Here is a 22,095-nt window from a genome sequence, read left to right as displayed (position 1 = left end):
AATGCAGAGAGCGTGAGGTAGGAAGAATGAGGAAAAGCAATATAAACTAAATGGTACAATTTTTAAGGGGGTGCAGGAACAGAGAGGGGGTGTATGTACACAAATCTTTGAAGGTGGCAGGACAAGTTGAGAAGGCTCTTAAAAAGCATATGGATCCTGTGCTTTATTAATAGAGGCATAGAGCAAGGAAGTTATGCTAAACCTTTATAAAACATTGGTTAGGCCGCAGCTGGAATATTGTGTTCAATTCTGGGCGCCACATCTTAGGAAAGAATTCAAGGCTTTAGAGAGAGAGTAGAAGAGATTTACTTGAATGGTGCCAGGGATGAGGGACTTCAGTTATGTGGAGAGACTGGAGAAGCTGGGGTTATTCTCCCAAGAACTTAGAAGGTTAAGGGGAGATTTGATAGAGGTGTTCAAAATCATGAATAGTTTTGATAGAGTAAATAAGGAGAAACTGTTTCAATTGGCTGAAGGGTTGGTAACCAGAGGACGCAGATTTAAGGTGACCGGCAAAAGAACCAGAGGAAACGTTCTTTTACACAGTGAGTTGTAATGATCTGGAATGCACTGCCTGAAAGGATGGTAGAAGCAGATTCAATAGTAACTTTCAAAAGGGAATTGGGTAATTACTTGAAGGGAAAAAAATTACAGGGCTATGGGGAAAGAGCAGGCCAATGGGACTAATTGGATAGCTCTTTCAAAGAGCTGGCACCGGCAGGATGAGCCAAATGGCCTCCTCCTGTGCTGTACCTATGATGATACTATGGCAGGTTAATAGAGTTAGGATACAGATCAGCCATGATCTCATTGAATGGCGGAACAGGCTTGAGGGGATGAATGGCCTACTCCTGTTACTATCTTCTTATGACTCCATTCTTGCTTTGTTAACCCCATAAAAACACCATGAATAAAAATCAACTTCAAAGACTATTTGTCACCATATCAGAGTGATAGAATTATGGGGTTACATACTCAACCACTCTGTTTGCTCCTCGACCAATGAAACGTGTAACTATTACTAAAAAAAATGTCTTCATCTCTAACACTAGTGCATTTTTTTTGTAAATATATATAAAAAAAGCAAAACCCCATTTTGGGAAATTTCATTAAAAATTACATCTTTAAAAAAATGGGAACAACTTTGAAAACTGTTGATGTCTGAATAGTTGAGAAACATTTCATTAGTTTGAGACTCGGGCAAACCAATGGTGCTTGGGAGGTGACACTGAGACAGAGAATCCTACCTTCCTACAAGTCAGGAATGAACAAATAATGTTGTATCTCATGTTAATATCAAGTACTCCCAGGTCAGGTGAAGAGCTAACTGCAAAGCTCCATTCTACTCTGTTTCAATAACATGTTTACCCTCAACTTTAGACGAGCACTCTTTGCTGCATCAGGATGACATTTCCATTTCCTATACAAGTTAATCTTGTGACCTTTCTGAATCAGTTTGCCAAATTAAGGCATAGTTTTCTGCTGTGGGCCTCTGGTCACCCAGAAACTAATTTCATTTAGGGCCCTTAAAACCAGGTGACACTTTCATCCCATCAGTCAGGTGGATTTGGATTCAAAAACAGGTCCAAGAGATGAAAGGAGAGTAACTGACTTTGTTACCCAGTTCCTAATTTTTTTATTATAAGAATGAGAAAAACATCAGGTCAGGTTTTTAAGTCCTGGAAATACAGTTTGTAAGTAAAATTTAAAAGAAAATTAATAAAATTATCTATGGCTTTTTAGAGAGGAAGAATTAGATTGGTTAGAAAGCTTACTAAGCATGTGAATGAGTACAGAAAGGACTTCCAAGATTATCAGTCAATAAACAGGAGGAGCTATCAAACCAAATATGCTGACAACTGGCAGATCGATAAAGTGGATCTTTCATCTTTAAATGGAAATTGTGTTGCTGATTCTGGAAAACATCCTTCTTATAACAATTTCCACAAAACCTGATTAAAAGCTTGTTGTGGTTGAGTACATGTTCCAGGAAATAAACACATCAAAACTGCATGAATACTATACTTTAGTTAAAATTGTATTAACAAATAGCAGCCTTCTGGGAATTTAAAAAACATTGGTGTATATTTAATTCATTATTGTTTAATTATTTAAAATGCTTTTGCTGAATATTGGTTAGTGAAGAGATTCGGCTCTTCAGAAATGAGGAAAAATAAAAGTAATCTTTGCTGCATCACATCCAAGTTATCTCTTCAGGGTGCAACCTTCCAATAAGATAATTTGACAAGCCATTAAGTGGTCAGGTGCAGCATGGGTCAGATGCAGATGTAAAGTTTGCTCGACACAGCCATCTTCAGTAACCCAGCCTCAGAAACTCGCTCTGTGATGCGCCAGTGTAACATTTCCCACAAGCACCTTTTCTAAGACCTTTCCAAGTGAAATTGTGTAATTAGTGCTGACTTATGGCTTATTATACACTGTGGACTTGTGCCCAATAAGAGTTGGGTTGAAGTTCCCCACAGATGAAACGATAATGTTTTAGCCCACTGGACAAACCAGTCTCACTTTGCCACTGGAGTGTACACAATTCTGCTCACTTGACCCTTACTTTACTGGTATATAGAGTCATAGGATCATAGAAAGGTGAGAGCACGGAAGGAGGCCATTTGGCCCATCGTGTCCATGCCGGCTCTATACAAGAGCAATCCAGCTAGTCCCACTTCCTCGTCCTATCCCTATAACCCTGCAAATGTTTTCTTTTCAAGTATATATCCAGTTTCCTTTTGAAGGCCATGATTGAATCTGCCTCCACCACCAGCACCCGTTTCCCCCCACCCACCCCAGCAGTGCATTCCAGATCCTAACCATTCGCTGCGCAAAAAAGTTTTTTCTCACGATACCTTTGGTTCTTTTGCCAATCACCTTAAATCTATGTCCTCTGGTTCTTGACCCTTCCGCAATGGGAACAGTTTCTTTCTATCTACCCTGTCTAGACCCTTCATGATTTTGAACACCTCTATCAAATCTCCTCACAACCTTCTCTGTTCCAAGGAGAACAACCCCAGCTTCTCCAGTCTATCCATGTAACTGAAGTCCCTCATCCCTGGAATCATTCTAATAAATCTCTTCTGCACCCTCTCTAAGGCCTTCACATCTTTGCTAAAGTGCGGTGCCCAGAACTGGACACAATACTCCAGTTGTGGCCGAACCAGTGTTTTATAAGGTTCATCATGACTTCCTTACTTTTGTCCTCTATGCCTCTATTTATAAATCCCAGGATCCCGTATGCTTTTTTAACCACTTTCTCAACCTGCCCTGCCACCTTCAACAATTTGTGTACATATACCCCCAGATCTCTCTGTTCCTGCACCCCTTTTAGAATTGTGCCCTTTAGTTTATATTGCCTCTTCTCATTCTTCCCACCGAAATGTATCACCTCGCATTTTTCTGGGTTAAATTTCATCTGCCACGTGTCTGCCCATGCCACCAGCCTCTCTATATCTTCTTGAAGACTATCAATATCCTCCTCACTGTTCACTACACTTCTAAGTTTTGTGTCATCTGCAGATTTTGAAATTGTGCCCTGTACACCCAAGTCCAAGTCATTAATTTATACCAAGAAAAGCAGTGGTCCTAGTACCCACCCTTGGTGAACACCACTGTAAACCTCCCTCCAGTCCCAAAAATAACCGTTCACCACTACTGTCTGTTTCCTGTTACTTAGCCAATTCTGTATCCATGCTGCTACTGCCCCTTTTATTCCATGGGCTTTAGTCTTGATGACAAGCCTATAAGCCTATTATACGGCACTTTATCAAATGCCTTGTGAAAGTCCATATACACCACATCAACTGCATTGTCCTCATTGACCCTCTGTTACCTCATCAAAAAACTCTATCAAGTTAGTTAAGCATGATCAGCACAGTGGTTCATTTTCAGCATCTGTATATTTTTCCCTGCTATCCTTTCTGTGTTTCACTCTTCCTGTTTGATCTTCTCTTTTCTTGCTCATTTTGATTTTTTTTCCCATTTTCTCACTCTTCCAGTTGATTTTCATGGTTTTTATGACTCACTTGACTGGATTTTTCCATCATGACACTGGCCCATTTTTCTAGCTATTTATCCCAGGCTCCCAGTGGATGGGATCCCCTCCATAATCAAGGCAGTTCTGCAGCAGGACCGCTGCAACAGAACCCAAGAAGATGAGATGGAACTTAAAGGGGCTGCAGGGCCCCTTTGAATCAGGTACCTCAACTATTTGAAGGCCTTAGCTGAGACCAAAGCCTACATAGGTAGGCGTCTGAAGCCAAACTGGATGGAGAGGAGGCCACAACAATGCCTTCTCCCGGTTTAAGTCTTTACCACTGCAACCCTAGGGACTACTGCCAGGCTTCTGTGGACAGCCCCGAAGAGTGGTGGTAAGAGGGGTGTACAGGAAGGAATTGGGCAGGGAATTTGGCCCCTGCCTCCCCACTGGCACTTGCACATGGCAGATGGGGAAGGGGTGGCCAGTGGCAGTCCCAGCTGGGGCTTGAGGAGGAAAGTTAAGGTCGAGGTGAGGAGGTGGCAGGAGGCCTTGCAACTGATTTTCCCTGCTGCTTCCGTTGCCATCCCACCCGATTTGGGGTGAGATAGCAAAGAAAAATCCTGCCCACTGTGTTTGTCCATCTGCTATCTCCTCCTTGACTGTTGCCAATGGGAGAATAAAAGGAACACTCCAGAAAATGAAAACAATGAACCAGTGAACCAATAGAACAAAAAAGGGAGGGAAAGTGATAAATAAAAGGGAAGCAATGTAGAAAATATAAAAGAAGCTAAAATGAATAGGAGGAAATAAGAAGAAATAAGAGGAAAGAAGAAGAATATAGATGACAGGTTGGCACACTGCATTGATGCTGTAATAAATGATGCTACAGGGTAGTAGGGTAACTATTTATTGTTTCATTTCCTCATGAGGAAAGTTCTAATTCTCAACCTTGTCTGAGGGGGAGGTACCACATAGAGACTAACCTATGTTTGATAGGTAAGAAATTCAGGAAGTAAGCTCTTCCCCTTCTGGACCCTTCTTGCACACCTATTGTCAGTTGGCTCCAACAGCTTTCATCATTGATGGCCCATCCTCTCAGCTGGGGATTAGTGGATTGTAAAGGAACCTAAGAAGAGGCAGTATATGTTTGTTTTTATTACAACAACAATAATAACTTACACTTATAATAGTGCCTTTAATGGAGTAAAATGTCCCAAGGTGCTGCACAGAGTTGTAACCAAAAATAAGGGCTGAGTCAAAAAAAGAGTGGTGGCCAAAAGCTTGGTCATAGAGTTAGGTTTAAGCAGGTTCTTAAAAGTGGAGAGGCAGAGGGATTTAAAGAAGGAATTTCAGAGATTTAAGCCAAGGCTGTTGAAGGCATGGCCACCAATTGTGGGGCAAAGGGAGGGGAAATGCAAAAGAGGCCATAGTCCAAGGAATGGAGATTTAGTGGATGGAGGGGGGGGCAGGGGAGATGCGATTATAGGGCTGGGGGAGGTTACAGAGATAGGAGGGGACAAGGCAATGAACGGATTTAAAAACAAGGATGAGAATGTTAAATCTGAGGCTCTGGGAAATCGGGAGCCAATATAGATCAGCGAAGACAGGGATGATGGTTGAGCAGGACTTGGTGCGCGATAAGTTGCAGGCAGCAGAGTTTCGATGTACTGAAGTGTTTGGAGGGTGGAGGATTGGAGGTCAGCCAGGAGAGCATTAGAATAGTCAAGTCTGGAGGTGACAAAGGCATGGATGAGGGTTTCAGCAGCAGATGAGCTGAGGCAGGCAATGTTACGGAGGTGGAAGGAGGTGGTTGTTGTGATGGAGAGGATATGAGGTTGGAAATTTGATCTTCCCAATGATTAACTGTAGAAAATTGTGGCTTAGCTAAGAGTGGAAGTCAGACAAGTAGTCTAACAACAGAAAGGCAGTGGAGGGGTCGAGAGAGCTGGTGAAGAGGTAGAGCTGGGTGTTGTCAGTGTACACGTGCAAGCTGACTCCCACATCTGTGGATGATATCTCCAAGGGGCGGCATGTAGGTGAGGTACAGGAGAGAGCCTTGGGAGACTACGGAGGTAACAGTATGGGGCAGGAAGAAGCCATTGCTGCAGATGTTATGGCTATGATAGGATAGGTAAGAGTGGAATCAAGGGAGGACAGTTCCACTGAGCTGGACAACAGAGCAGAAGCATTAGACGAAAATGATGTGGTCAACTGTATCAAAGGCTGCGAAAATGTCGAGGGGGTCGAGGAGGGATAATGCACCACAGTCACAGAGGATGTCATTTGTACCTTTGGTTAAGGCTGTTTAAGTACTGTGATTAGCAGAAATCTGATTGGAGAGTTGTGGGAAAGATAGGTACTAATTTGGAAGGTGACACATGTTCAAGGACTTTGGAGAGGAAAGGGAGATTGGAAATAGGGCAGTAGTTTGCAAGGATGGATGGCTGAAGGGTGGGTTATTTGAGGAAGAAATGATGGTGTCAGTTTTGAAAAGAAAGGGAACAGTTCCTGAGGAGAGGGAACCATTTACAATGGCAACTAAGAAGGTAAGTTGGGTGGTCAGCAGTTTAGTGGGAATAGGGTTAAGAAATGAGCTGAGAGAGGGCATGAATGGAGATGGGAGACAAACTGGAGAGAGACATGGGTTCAAGGCGAGGCTAAGGTGGAGACTGGTGGAGGTTTGGTTTGATAGGGAAGGGAGGAACGGCAGAGGCAGCTGAACAGATAGTCTCCATCTTATTAACAAAGAAGTCCATGAGCTCCTTACACTTGGTGGAGAGGGCAGGGCAGAGAGGTTTAAAGAGAACGTGGGTAGTGGAGAAAAGAAGCTGGGGCTTTTCTTTGCTCTCCAGGATCATCCTGGAGTGTTCGGTGTTTTGGCAGATAGTTATTAAACAAATATGCCACCTTGGACATGCCCCCTTGATATTGGGGGTAAGGGGTGGGGGTGGCCGGGGGTGGGGGTAGGCAGAAGATCCATCCATATCCTCCCCTCACAGGAAAATAGCTGTGCATAACTAATGGTGCAGAATCTCAGCGGAACTGGTCTATTGAACACTCAGAATTAAGTGGCGACTCTGTCTTAATTGGCACAGTACCAAATGGTAGGCACTGTAGTCATGATTGAAGGTGGTAAGCACATCAATGGTACTGACCACAAATAAATTTGTTTCAAAAAGATTAGCCTGTGGTTTGGCTGTTTGATATCTTTAGTCACAATAATAGAATGGTCGCTAAAGCTGTAGAAGTTAACATTAGTGACTATATACCACAAAATATGTGGTCCATCTTTTTGATCATGGTGAGTGAGCACAGATTTCTAGACAGATATAAAGTGTAAACGTATTAAGGCAGAATTTACAGTTGGCAAATTTCATGTCTGAAAGCTTAAACATACTCCAGTTACATTCATGTGTGCACTATTTTTACCCAGGCGTTAACCTGTTTAAAATAAGCAGGTTAATACTTGCATAAAAGTAGTGCTCATAGGGATGTAATATGAGTTCATTAAGCATTCAATGATAGGAAGTTCTACACTATTACATATTTAATACCTTTTCTTTTGGCAGATTTTTAAATTGACTTTAGAAAACTGATTTTTTTTGTGTGACTTTACTGCTGAAGTTATAATGTATAGTGTTAATTTAAGACTGATATTTGTGAAGTGAAATGGGTAGTGAGTATACTGAAATTACGCTGCTGGATGCATCTTGCTGCAGGTCACACTAAGGTCAATGGGAGCTCTACACATGCATGCTTGGATGCTTGCACAGAGCTTCACTCCCAGATAGCTAATGTTTAATGTTAAGAAAGCACAGGCAGAAGTGGCCCATTCCCTCATAAGATTCCGTACAAAGTTCTAAAAGTTCTCAGGAGTCAAACAAATTGCTTTGTCCTAGGCTGGAGTTATACCGCAGCCTGTGCCTGTGCAACCTCCTGTGTGGTATGAATAAGCCAGAACTCTCTCCAGCTGAATGTTGGGACAATCAAATTCATCTTACTTGGCTCCTTCAACTCTATTCTTTCCCAGTCGCTCACTCAGGCTGAACCAGGCATTGAGCAACCTGTTTATCTCTGAGCTGAGGTTCCAAATCTATATTCTATCCAACATCAAGCCCGTTTAATTCCATTCTGCAAATTTGCCTGCCTCTGCCCCTTGCCTCATCACCAACATCTTCCTTGCCAACTTCCTGATCTCTAGCCCACACAAGCTTCAACTCATCCAAAACTCTGCAGTCCACAGCCTATACTGCATCGAGGCCTTCTCACCCATTACCACTCTCAGCTCTCCACTGCTTCCTGCCTTTCAATGTACTGAATTCAGAATTATTGTACTTGTTTGCAAATCCCTTCATGGTCTCACTCTACAGCCTCCTCCAGGCCCGTGTCCTAGCCCACGCCATTCAGTAATCTGACTCTAGCCTCCTGTGGATCACCCTCGCTGACTGCTCCTCCGTCGGTAGCAGAGCCTTCACCCACCTTGACCCTACTCTCTGGAACTCCATCCCGAAACATCTTTATCGTGCTGTATTTCTCCCCTACTTTAAAAGTATCTTCAAAACATTCTTTTCAAACTTGCCTTCAGTTACATCACTTAACTCTTCTACTACTGCTTGGCATTAATGCTGTCCAATTTGAAGTACCTTTTATTACATTAAAGGTGCTATAAAAATACGAGTTGTTGTTGGGTGTTTCACATCATTAGGCTTTAAAATAGTTGGATAAGAACCCGACTTCAAAGTTATGTTACTACTTCCATGTCGACGCTCACTTTACATTGACGCAAAATTGGTAATATAACTGCATCCTAATCTACAAGTAGGAATGCCTCCCACTCTGACAAAATGGTAATGCTAGAATCTGTAAGGGGTTTCATCTTAGATTAATACAGTGGCCCTGAAAATCTGCATGTGGGCATCTCCGCAAACATGCCAAAATGCATCTGCCAGTTATCACTCCTGCTAAACCTGGAAGACTTTCCAGGGTCGGAGAGGTTCCTAATTTGCCTACCAACAGTAGGTGCTAGTGCCACTAAAGGCACATCTGGAGCACCCATCTTAGCAAGAAGACCAGGAAATCCAGTGGATGTTGCCAGTTCTGAGGGGGCAGGGATGGCATCAGGTCCTCCTGGAAAGAATCTACAGTTGCCCCCAACGGTTTTTCTTTGTAAAGTGGGTACATTTAGAAAATCTTTTAAAATTCACCCCCCTTTTCTTCAGGGGATCAGGCTGTGATCCTGGCCTGGATTCCCAGCTGAGCCCCACTTCCACTCTTAGGCTGATAGTTATATCTGGTCTGACCATTACTAATTTGTTCCCAGTGCAATGTAACCATCTTCAGCCAGAGTACTGAGTGGATGATCTTTCTTTGCCTCCTCCTGAGGTCCCCACCATCACATATACCAGTCTTCAGCCAATTCGATACACTCCATGTGGCATCAAGAAACAACTGACTGCACTGAACACAGCAAAGGCTACAAGCCCTGATAATATCCCAGCTGTAATACTGAAGACCTGTGTCCAAAACTACCCGTGCCCCTAGCCAAGCTGTTCCAGTATAGCTACAACACTGGCATCTACCCAACAACTTGGAAAATTGCCCAGGTATGTTCTGTCTATAAAGACCAAGACAAATCCAACCCAGCCAATGATGTCCTATCAGCCTATTCCCAATCATCAGGAAAGTGATGGAAGGAGTTGTCAATAGCACGATCATGCAGCACTCACTCACCAATAACCTACTCCGCATGCTCAGTTTGGGTTCCACCAGGACCACTCAGCTCCAGATTTCTTTACAACCTTAATCTAAACATGGACACAAGAGCTGAATTCTAGAGGCGAGGAGAGAGTGACTGCCCTAGACATCAAGGTAGCATTTGACCGAATATGGCGCTGAGGAACCCTAATAAAACTGAAATCAATGGGTACCAGAGGGAAAATGCTCCAGTGGCTGGAATCATGCTTGGCACAAAGGAAGATGGTTGTACATGGGACCTTGGGAGCACCTTCACCACATGGACTGCAGCAGTTCAAGAAGGCAGTCCACCACCACCTTCTCGGGGCAACTGGGGATGGGCAATAAACATCAGCCTTGCCAGCGACGCCCACATCCCAAGAATCAATTGAAAGAAAAATGGCAAACAATTTGCATTAACGGGGTATGACTCTTTTGAATTTTAATAATTGTATATTTTTGTACGCCTACTGTAATGCGTGAAAAAATGTAATTTCCTGAAAAATACATGTTAGAGGACTGTTACAAAAACACAAAATCCTCTCTATAAATGCTCTGCACCTAAGTGATATGTCAGCATTCATTTTACATAACATATTTGATATTGCATTTCAGTGAGTATACTAGCTTGATATAATTCCCACCTTATTTTAATAACAAAAAAAAATCCATTCTTAAAAGCAAAGAAGTAATTGAAGAAACCTAAACTTAAAAATTGGAGTAGTTGATTTTGAAATCATTTCAACATATTTTACAATTATAAATTGAAAGGGATAATTAGATTAAGGTTGATGATGAAATTGCAACTGTAGACCTTTTTGTGCAGCGTTACATTAAGATCCAAGGTTTTTATAACTCACTGTTAAGGCTCGCGAATGAATAATGAGTACTGGAGGTAACCAGCACCACTGGAACTGTACCCCAGTAAGGAGAGGGAAAAATATTTTCACATTGTTTAGACTTATTCAAACAAGAAGATTCTGTAATGGCTTTATTAATAGCTTTAATCTTTAAGGGAACCCCCAAATGTTGGCCTTTTGTGTTAAAATTTATAGGAGTAAATAAAGCTAATTTGCAGAAATAATATTCAATGTTTGCATTATATTCTTAAGCTTTGAATGAATTTTATGTAGTGATAAGGTTTACCGCTTATGGATTGGAATTATATAGCCAGAAGGAAAGTTATTTTTCAGTGTATAGAACTTATTCCAATTCCAAAATTAGCTTAATTTGCTATTACAGTATAAACATTAATATAAAAGACAAATATTTGGGGGAGTCCTTATAAACTAAAGGTAATTATGTTACAAGACAATTGTAAAATCTTCTCATTCCTGTAAAACAAAATATTGCAAGACTTTCATAGCATGTTTTATTACTATAATTGATTTATTTATTTCTTCGCAACCCAAATAGCCAATAATTAAATAGAAATTTAAACAATGATAAAGAAATAATAAAACATAATTTCCCCTCCAAACAATCATTGGCATTTTAACTGCTGCAATTAAATCTTATTGAATAAGCTACTCCAGATCCAGTGTTCATTGTCAACTGTGACACACTTGCTCAATGTCATATTGAGATCTTAAGTGAACCTTTACAAAGAATTTCAGAGAAATGTAGGTTTGCAGTAATCATGATGTGGAGATGCTGGTGATGGACTGGAGTTGACAATTGTAAACAATTTTACAACACCAAGTTATAGTCCAACAATTTTATTTTAAAATCCACAAGCTTTCGGAGGCTTCCTCCTTCCTCAGGTGAATGTGGAACTGAAAACCTCGAACCTATCGCATTTATAAATCACAGAACAATGCCTGGTGATTACAGAGAGTCTTTTCAACTGCCCGTTGCCAAGGCAACCAAAGTGTTCAGACAGATAGGTGTTACCTACAGGCCCACCGAATATACAAATGGCCAGAACTAAAAAAACAGATGATGTGGAGATGCCAATTAAAAAAACAGAGCGAGAGAGATAGAAACATAGAAACATCCGGAAGGAAAAGACAGCAATTGACCCGTTATATTAAAAACAGATAACATTTGTTCGCTGGTGGGGTAATGTGTAGCGTGACATGAACCCAAGATCCCGGTTGAGGCCGTCCTCATGGGTGCGGAACTTGGCTATCAATTTCTGCTCGACGATTTTGCATTGTCGAGTGTCTCGAAGGCCGCCTTGGAGTACGCTAACCCGAAGGTCGGTGGCTGAATGTCCTTGACTACTGAAGTGTTCCCCGACTGGGAGGGAACCCTCCTGTCTGGCGATTGTTGCGCGGTGTCCGTTCATCCGTTGTCGCAGCGTTTGCATGGTCTCGCCAATGTACCATGCTCTGGGGCATCCTTTCCTGCAACGTATGAGGTAGACAACGTTGGCCAAGTCACAGGAGTATGAACCATGCACCTGGTGGGTGGTGTCCTCTCGTGTGATGGTGGTATCTGTGTCGATGATCTGGCATGTCTTGCAGAGGTTACCGTGGCAGGGTTGTGTGGTGTCGTGGACGCTGTTCTCCTGAAAGCTGGGTAATTTGCTGCGAACGATGGTCTGTTTGAGGTTGGGTGGCTGTTTAAAGGCGAGTAGTGGAGGTGTGGGGATGGCCATAGCGAGGTGTTCGTCGTCATTGATGACATGTTGAAGGCTGCGGAGAACATGGCGTAGTTTCTCCGCTCCGGGGAAGTACTGGACGACGAAGGGTACTCTGTTGGTTGTGTCCCATGTTAGTCTTCTGAGGAGGTCTATGCGATTTTTCGCTGTGGCCCGTCGGAACTGTTGATCGATGAGTCGAGCGTCATATCCCGTTCTTACTAGGGCGTATTTCAGCGTCGGTAGGTGTCCATCGCATTCCTCCTCGTCTGAGCAGACCCTGTGTATTCGCAGGGCCTGACCATAGGGGATGGCCTCTTTGACGTGGTTAAGGTGGAAGCTGGAAAAGTGGAGCATCGTGAGGTTGTCCGTGGGCTTGCGGTAGAGTGAGGTGCTGAGGTGCCCGTCTTTGATGGAGATTCGTGTGTCCAAGAAAGAAACTGATTCCGAGGAGTAGTCCATGATGGTGGGATGGAGCTTGTTAATGTTATCGTGTAGTCTCTTTAGTGATTCTTCGCCGTGGGTCCATAGAAAGAAAATGTCGTCGATGTATCTGGTGTATAGCGTTGGTTGGAGGTCCTGTGCAGTGAAGAAGTCCGGCTCGAACTTGTGCATGAAAATGTTGGCGTATTGGGGTGCGAATTTGGTCCCCATGGCTGTTCCGTGTGTTTGGGTAAAATCGCAAAATCGTCGAGCAGAAATTGATAGCCAAGTTCCGCACCCATGAGGACGGCCTCAACCGGGATCTTGGGTTCATGTCACGCTACACATTACCCCACCAGCGAACAAATGTTATCTGTTTTTAATATAACGGGTCAATTGCTGTCTTTTCCTTCCAGATGTTTCTATGTTTCTACCTCTCTCGCTCTGTTTTTTTAATTGGCATCTCCACATCATCTGTTTTTTTTAGTTCTGGCCGTTTGTATATTCGGTGGGCCTGTAGGTAACACCTATCTGTCTGAACACTTTGGTTGCCTTGGCAACGGGCAGTTGAAAAGACTCTCTGTAATCACCAGGCATTGTTCTGTGATTTATAAATGCGATAGGTTCGAGGATTTCAGTTCCACATTCACCTGAGGAAGGAGGAAGCCTCCAAAAGCTTGTGGATTTTAAAATAAAATTGTTGGACTATAACTTGGTGTTGTAAAATTGTTTACAATTGCAGTAATCATGATAAGGAATTTTTACATCTCAGTTTAGTCAAAATGTGTAGTTATTTCAGAAATAGGTATCTTTTTATTAAGTCTTCATAGGCAAAAATTTGATACCAGATTACTTCTGATCTCTGTTACTTAGCAACAAGGCCCAATGCTGTTAAGGAAACATTGAACATCAGAAACAATAGCAGCCCCTAGGGTAGGGAAGGGGAAATCAGGTAAGGTGCCTGCTTCTGATCACCATACAATGGCCCCTGCTTCAAGTGCTTGTGAATATAGATGTCAGGTGAGAACACGATTGAACTCAGCACTCACTGCTAAGGCTCACATGTGAATAACAGCCACCTGGATGAAATGGAGGAGAGAACTGATGCTCGTCAATCTATACCTTAAAAAGAAAGTCTATGGGGGCTAAATTGGTTTACCCCCGAAAATGGGCGCAAACATCACATCACGCGATTTACCCGCGCCCGGTCGACCCGTCGCAGGTAGCACGAGATATTTGTGCTACCAGAGAACATGCAACAAAACTAAACCTTCACACGAGGATTCCACAACATTTGCACTTTCTACCTACAGGGGAAGCCCGAATCCCTTAAAGGAAGGATGTATTCTTGATAGGCAGCCTGCATCTCTTCAAGGTAGCCGGTATCTGTTATTTGCGAGAAAGAAGATACGGGTCTGCACCGAGTCTGAACAGACATCATACATCACACACATAAAACACAGATGCATGTCTCGTCTCTATGTTTACGAACTGTTGAGTTATTTTAAAACATTGAATAAAGGTTGCGTACCACTAAATCCCACATCCTCCAATTTCTGTGCCTGACCTCACCAATCTGCCGGTCCGAGTTGGTACCAGGCCTGCGAGAGTGCGTGCACCAAGGTTCTCTGCTGATGCACTGGAGGCCTTGGTGCAACAGGTGGACAGAAGCGGGGGCATTCTATATCCGCAGGGGATGGGTGGGGGGGTGGTGCATGAGACCCTCCAGACATATTCTCAAAAGGCAGTGGGAGGCAGGAGGGGACACAGTCAATGCCAGGAGCACAACACCACGAACATGGATGCAGTGCAGTAAGAAGTGCAATGCTTTGACACAAGTGGTCAAGGTGAGTGAGGTCAATTGTCAAGTGGCATCTCCTACCAACTGCACCACTAGCCGCATCCACTACAGTCCCCATCACCCACATACTAACAAACTCTTTCAATAGTACTCAACTCTTCCAATCAGATACTTCCTCTCACTCTCACACATTACCACTGTTGCAAGCCACCCACCCACAACTCATAGGCCACACACACTGGCAACTATTCAACTATGACAGGCACATCACCCAGACACACGTCCCGCTTTCTTGCAGGAGAAGGTGGCGCATAACAGGAGGCAGCAAGTGGCAGTGGCAATTAGACCTTGAGCCTGTTCCGCCATTCAATGAGATCATGGTTGATCTGTGACCTAACTCCATATACCCGCTGTAGCCCCATATCCCTTAATACCCTTGGTTCACAGAAATCTGTCAATCTCAGATTTAAAATTAACAATTGAGCTAGCATCAACTGCCATTTGCAGAAGAGTGTTCCAAACTTCTCCAACCCTTTGCGTGTAGAAAAATTTCCTAACTTCACTCCTGCACGTCCTGGTTCTAAATGTTAGGTTATGTCCCATCATTCTAGTATTCAAGTATAGGAGACCTCCAAGAACAGATACAAATGTATCAGCAGCCAGAAGCAATAATCCAGCAACTAACATGTAAATTCTGCATGGTCCCTTTAAATAGCGCTGGTGGGCGGTCCTCGATGCTCTCCAAGACATGTTTGGATGGTCGTGGTTAAGACAGTGAGTTGAGTGGAGCGTTAAGTGCCAAAATGCTGTCTATCACTTTAAATCAGCATTGCACACTGATCAAACGCATATTCTCCTTGATGCTGGCGTTTGTTCTCTGGGCATGCAAAGATGGCGTCTGGCGCATGGCACGTGTGTGTGCATCCAAGACACCATCTTGAATATTCGGGAGGCTGCGTAGCGCCGAAACAACGGGCGCTACACTGCCCAATTTAGCGTCCAATGACTTCAGAAAGGAAGCAGAAAAGGGAGAAAAAAATGAACAGGGAAAATGCTACATTTTCTTGAAGAAACGTCATCAGCAGCGATAAACAAATTTGATACCACTTATTAGTATTTCCTAACTGACCCCTTTTAGTGCTATCACCCTAGTAACTGATGCAACATATGTGCCTGAACTAGGTTAGTAGCTTTATTAGATTAATAGATGCTTAGTTGCTGAAACATTATACGATCTTAAATTTTCACTTCAGGCCTGTCTCCTCTTTTTGCTTGCTGGACACGTCTCCTGACATAAATCTTGCTTGGTTATCAGATTCTGCCTGTATGTTAAATACATTCATTGAAGCTATAAATTGAGCCAGATAGCTGTCCAGGGGTTAAACGTATCTGCAATATCAACAATTAGATGCTATAATTCATTTTCAATGTCTTCTCTATACTTTTGTAAAGATTCAAATGTTGTAGAACAGATTTTTTTCTCATCATGGCAAAACTACTGTGTTACTTATTCACAAAAATGCAATTGAAATTTGTTTTCATTTCTTGGCCTTGTGAGCACATCTGTCAAATTGCTGCACAAACCTTGTCTAACGAGTGTATTCTTTCAGTACTGTACTGCAGTTAGATCGATCAATGTACGAGATCTTAGGCTGCATTTACACATCTGTTCCTAATAAGTTCTAGGGTAAATCCAGCATCATGGGCCAAGCTGAATCTAGAGTGAATTGGAGAGTTCTTCCATCAAGGAATGTCACCCCACTTCACTCCAGAATCAAATTGATTCCAAATTTACGTTATATATTTAGCATTGGTACGAAGTGAAACTGTGTCAGTTATAGTGTAAATGCATTCTCAGTCTAAGTCATTAACACATACTAAATTCTTTAGAAATGATACAATTCTCAGCCTGGTGGGTGCGAGTCTAAATTGACTATCTTATTCAGAGAGTCCATCATACGTATGACTGGTGCAGGAAATGAAAAAAGTCATGCAGATCCAGTAGGAGATGCTATTCTGAGGTTGGGCAGATTAGCAGGAACTTTATTCCATATCCGGCCCTGCTGTTCTTGACCTGGGAGTGCTTGATGCTGATGCTGCTGGTAAAAAGTGGAGAATGTTTCACGACTTACCATGATGAGGACAGAAATTCAAAAAAAAACTTGGGGAAAAATGGAAGCTCCATCAAGACAAAAATTAAATTTAGAAAGAAGTAGTGGTCTTGATAAATATTCAGAACTGAATTTGTTATCAGGATACTAGAATCAACATAGAAGTAGTGTATAATCAATCATCTCAGCCCCAGGACATTGCTGCAGGAGTTCCTTAGGCCAGTGTCCTAGGCCCAACCATCTTCAGCTACTTCATCAATGATCTTCCCTCCATCATAAGGTCAGAAATGGGGATGTTCGCTGATGATTGCACAGTGCACAGGGTTCCATTCGCAACCCCTCAGATAATGAAGCAGTCCGAGCCCGCATGCAGCAAGACCTGGACAACATCCAGGCTTGGGCTGATAAGTGGCAAGTAATATTCGCGCCAGACAAGTGCCAGGCAATGACCATCTCCAACAAGAGAGAAGCTAACCGCCTCCCCTTGACATTCAACGGCATTACCATCGCCGAACCCCCCACCATCAACATCCTGCGGGGGTCACCATTGACCAGAAACTTAACTGGACCAGCCATATAAATATAGTGGCTACAAGAGCAGGTCAGAGGCTGGGTATTCTGCAGCGAGTGACTCACCTCCTGACTCCCCAAAGCCTTTCCACTATCTACAAGGCACAAGTCAGGAATGTGATGGACTACTCTCCACTTGCCTGGATGAGTGCAGCTCCAACAACACTCAAGAAGCTCGACATTATCCAGGACAAAGCAGCCCACTTGATTGGCACCCCATCCACCACCCTAAACATTCACTCCCTTCACCACCGGCGCACAGTGGCTGCAGTGTGTACCATCCACAGGATGCACTGCAGCAACTCGCCACGGCTTCTTCGACAGCACTTCCCAAACCCGCGATCTCTACCACCTAGAAGGACAAGGGCAGCAGGCACATGGGAACAACACCACCTGCACATTCCCCTCCAAGTCACACACCATCCCGACTTGGAAATATATCGCTGTTCCTTCATCGTCGCTGGGTCAAAATCCTGGAACTCCCTTCCTAACAGCACTGTGGGAGAACCTTCACCACATGGACTGCAGCGGTTCAAGAAGACGGCTCACCACCACCTTCTCATGGGCAATTAGGGATGGGCAATAAATGCTGGCCTTGCCAGCAACGCCCATATCCCATGAACGAATAAAAAAAAAAGTTAATATGAAATACTATACATGTATTTTATGTTAGGACAAGGGTTTGATAGCAGAAATTTGAAAAACAATGTAAAGTTATTCAAAGCTGTGCCAGTTTTTCTCAAACTGTATGACCATCTACACAGTGGCTAAAGGCATCTGTGGTTTAAAGGATTGAATGCTACAGTATCAGGCCTCAAAAACAAAGTGGTTTGATATGTAAAAATTCAGCATTCACCACAAAAAGTGCATGTTAACATTTATCTGCACATCAATTCAGGGACAGATGGGCCATTTGGGAAATCAGGAGATTTCCTGTGTGTTCCCGTGAATAGTTCCATGGTGTTGTATTATCAGCGCACCCTATTTCTGAGAGAATCTCGTGGCCTTTTGGGGGAGCCAGTCCGCCCCTGTATCTATTCTGTTGTGTATTGTTTATGTAATGTCTGGTCATAACAGGTTATATCAGCTTTTTCTGGAGTTATCTAATTGTGATGGATTCAAATGATGTCTTAAGAAAGTTCAGTTCAATTTAATGGAGAAGGAAAGTTTAGGAAAATGTACTCTCCACATACACATACCTAGATAACATTAAAAATGCAATAATAATTATCTTAATTTTAAGGTTTGATTCCTGGTCTGTGCTGATCTCAGTCAGGAGTCGTAGGAATACTACATTTGGTCTCAGTGCCCTTGGGTTAGCAAGGGGAAAATCAACCAGGTTCCTCCTTCTGATCGATATACAGCAACCACTGTTAGAATTGCATGTGTGTTTGATATCAGGATGGTGTTTGGTTGTGATGCCCTCACAAATTGAACAGTCTGCTGATATTCACTGTCAAGCAATCCATGTGAATAATGGCTACTTAGGTAATGCACTGAAGAGCAACCAGAACCCAGAGAAAATTGGCAAAGGAAAAAAAAACAGATGCGCCATTTAGTAGGAATAGTCATAGTTTCTCTGCTGTTCATATAATTTTCCCACGGGGTTCACCATTTTGTCTCCCTTATCTGTAGGGAACGAACATTCTCTATAGTGGTGTTATGTTTTAGAAACAGATGGATCGCAGAACTGGACAAAATTTAACCTTTGAGCAGTATATTTGATCAGTGTTAATCAGACTACATGGGGTTTGTTTTAATGCCAATGTGACAGCAACGTTGTACCAGTTTATACAAAGTTTCGAGGGTTTGTACCAGTTTTTGTCGTATCTATACAAGCAGCAGATTTCCTATCCCACTGGTACTAATTCAAACTCATGCTAGTGTAACTTGGCAATGGACTTGATGCCAGATAGAACAAATTAGCAAAATTGAAATTCCTATTGAACCAGTCACATCATCTCCCTTTCCTGTGACTATCTGCTTTTGCCATGCTTTGGTTTAAGTTAAAATTGTTCTTTATCGGAAAGAACAAAAAAGGTTTGACAACATAACAGAAAGTAATCATTTTGACACTGGTATAATTTTTTCTTTGTTTACAGTATGTTCCACCTGACCTTTCCATCTGTATTTTTGTGCTGGAGCAGTCACTGTCTGTCAGAGCTTTGCAGGAGATGTTGACCAGTACAAGCAAAAAGAACAATGAAGGGGTAGGTATCAAGATCAGATATTGAAATGTTTCATAATTTCATTCTTTTAGTAGCCTTATTTTTCGTACTATTTTCAGGCCATTCTCTTTTATGGTTGGAATTATTTGCATTAGTTCCCAATATTCCTGCAGTCTAGCTATTGTGATTTTTCAGACTGCATCAAGTTGACTTGTATAGAATTAACACCTCAAATACATTATGTGACTACTTTATTGCAAAAACAACAGCATTAAAGCATGGAGGGTAATTTCACAGTGAACATCTGATGTATTTTGTGTGTTATGATTGGTTAAGTTGACTTCTTAGCTATTAGTAGCCATTGTTCCAGAGTCAAGTGGATTCAGTATCTGTTACCTCTTCTAATTTTCTAATTCATCTCAATTCTTTTCTTCAATGCAACATTATAGTAACAAAAATCAGTTGTGAGGATTATGTATCAAGACTGCTGTTTTAACTCTTAAAGTGCTATTCATTATATGTGGTACTTGAAATTTCTGCTTATTCAGAATGGTAAAGATTAACTAAAAAAAAATCCTTGCTTTGCCAAACATATTTTAAGTAATATGTGTAATTGATATCTGTTATTATTATGGACTAATATACTGCCACCTCTATGAATTGTTTTTCTCACACTGATTATATATATATATATATAAAAGTGATTTTGAAAAAAATCCTATCTGCTCCCTAAAGTTACTCATAAAATATACTGTGAGTATGGCTGTTTAAAGACCCCCTTGTTAAGAAATTATTAATTGTGGTTTTTTTTGTCAGTAACTTATGACTAAACTAGGAATGCACTCCAGATCACTACTCCAGTAGTTTGTTTTAGATTAATCTCTTTGCAGCAGCTCCACAGTGTTAAATCACAAGATACATCTGGAAGAAATGTGAGAAATGCGCAATTAAAGTATTGTAATTTATTCTTTCTGTGATATTTCTTTTGTTCAAACATGCTAGCCAATTGATTTCACCAAATGGGTATGTTCATTATTCTGTTTGTTTGTTTTTCCCACCCCTGCATGCATGTGGTCAAAATGTTGGACTCTGAGGGTGATTTCACAGGACAGTGGTCACTGTTATTCTTCTTGCACATGTGTGTGTATATATATATATATATGTGTATATTTTAATTTACCTGGTTTTGTGATAGGAATGTAAGTATATAATTCGTTACACTGCTCACCAAAAAACATATAGAAGTGCTTTTGCTGGATCGCATTGGACTCTTTACTGATTAAATCATCCTTTATTCCTATTGTATATATTTTATTAGAAAATAATGATAAACTGGAGTGAATTCAGCAAGGGAAGCAGGTAATGTCATGAACTGCAAGAATGAAGTGACAGCAGTTTATGAGCATCACCTGAACTGCATGTACTATTATTTGTTATAATGTATATTGCAAAGTCAATAGGCAGAGTTACTTTTTTGGCTTTATTTTACTAATTGGCAGTGCATATAGTGGCATTTTCTGATCTACAGGATGCTATATTTAGTTGATACATCTTCATTAGAGTTCTAAGGATTCTGATATAATAACCAAGTGTATCAAATGATAAACTACAGTTGATTATAGGAAAATCACAGTCAGCATATGATATTAAATATTATTTGTTTGCATTATATATTAAATAGTGCTGTAGTCAATGTCGCATTCCTTTTGGACAATGTGATAGTGCTGTGCTTTGTAGCATCAGTGTACATCGCATGTTGCCACAGCAATATGGTGTGGTGGAATGGCAGATATGGGTTGGGTTTCTCACTCTGCTGAGTTTCTAATCTCAGTTGCACTTCTGTGGGGAGGTACTGAATGGAGACTAAGACCTGGATTTTCCTCCAGGGTGGATTCACTGCCAGAGGTGGGTTTAACCTGCTGCCCTAATCCCACTGTCATCCTAAACCATTAATTTTCCTGGGTTGGGGCTAATTGAAAATGCAGGGAGGGAGCCCATCATTGCCATATAGTGGCTAGTTGAGGAGTGCTATTGGTATATGTCAGGAAGTAGGTAATCTCATCACCTGCAGACAGTTTGTGATTTTCAAGACACAAACAGCAAGAGTAAGAGGAAAGACAGAAATTTCATCCCTTAAAAACAATAATTAAAAATGTATATTAACTTACATTTTACAAAATCCACTTAGGAGGGGTTTTCATTTAAAAAGATTTGAGCAGCTGTGTTTCCTATGGTTTGGGATCAACTCTTTTAAATGATTATGCTCTCTCAGTTGATGCTGAATTTGCAAATAAATGCTTCCAACAAGAAGACACTGGCCCAGAAATTGCTTCGAAAATAATGGTGTGCTCAACAGCACTCACCGTTGTTAGTTGCAAAATCGAGGAGCAAGTTCCGGCATTTGCACATGTGCAATGAAAGGCGGAAATCTGGAACCTGCTCCTCCTGGTTTGCCAGTGATATGACAGCTTCGAATTAAAGGGCTATCGCCTGCTGGAATCAGTGGAAACAAGGGACCAGTGCCAAATTGCTCATTTGCTCAGCTGGAAAGTAACTAATATCGCCACAAAAGAGATATGCTTAAAAATACCAGGTCTAAACTAAGTTTTAATAGTCTTAATGACTGCCAAGCAACTAAAAATGTGGAGTCTCATTACTCCTTATTTTAATAGCTTTTGGTCATTAAATTTTTTTGAAAATTATATAATTAATTTTTT

General features: G+C 41.8%; 1 protein-coding gene across 1 annotated transcript in view; it reads left to right on the top strand.

Moving 5' to 3' along the window:
* Window positions 1-22,095, top strand: part of ryr3 (ryanodine receptor 3) — a 399,971-nt gene that overhangs the window by 64,265 nt on the left and 313,611 nt on the right. Inside the window, exon 3 of the mRNA XM_067991361.1 lies at window positions 19,313-19,420. Coding sequence (XP_067847462.1) covers window positions 19,313-19,420 — 108 coding nt within the window. The remainder of the gene's footprint in view (window positions 1-19,312; window positions 19,421-22,095) is intronic.

The sequence above is a fragment of the Heptranchias perlo genome, chromosome 10 (genome assembly GCF_035084215.1).
Source record: "Heptranchias perlo isolate sHepPer1 chromosome 10, sHepPer1.hap1, whole genome shotgun sequence".
NCBI classification, from domain to species: Eukaryota; Metazoa; Chordata; class Chondrichthyes; order Hexanchiformes; family Hexanchidae; genus Heptranchias; species Heptranchias perlo.
The sequence above is the reverse complement of the archived record's forward strand: the minus strand, read 5'-3'. Positions and strand labels throughout refer to the sequence as shown.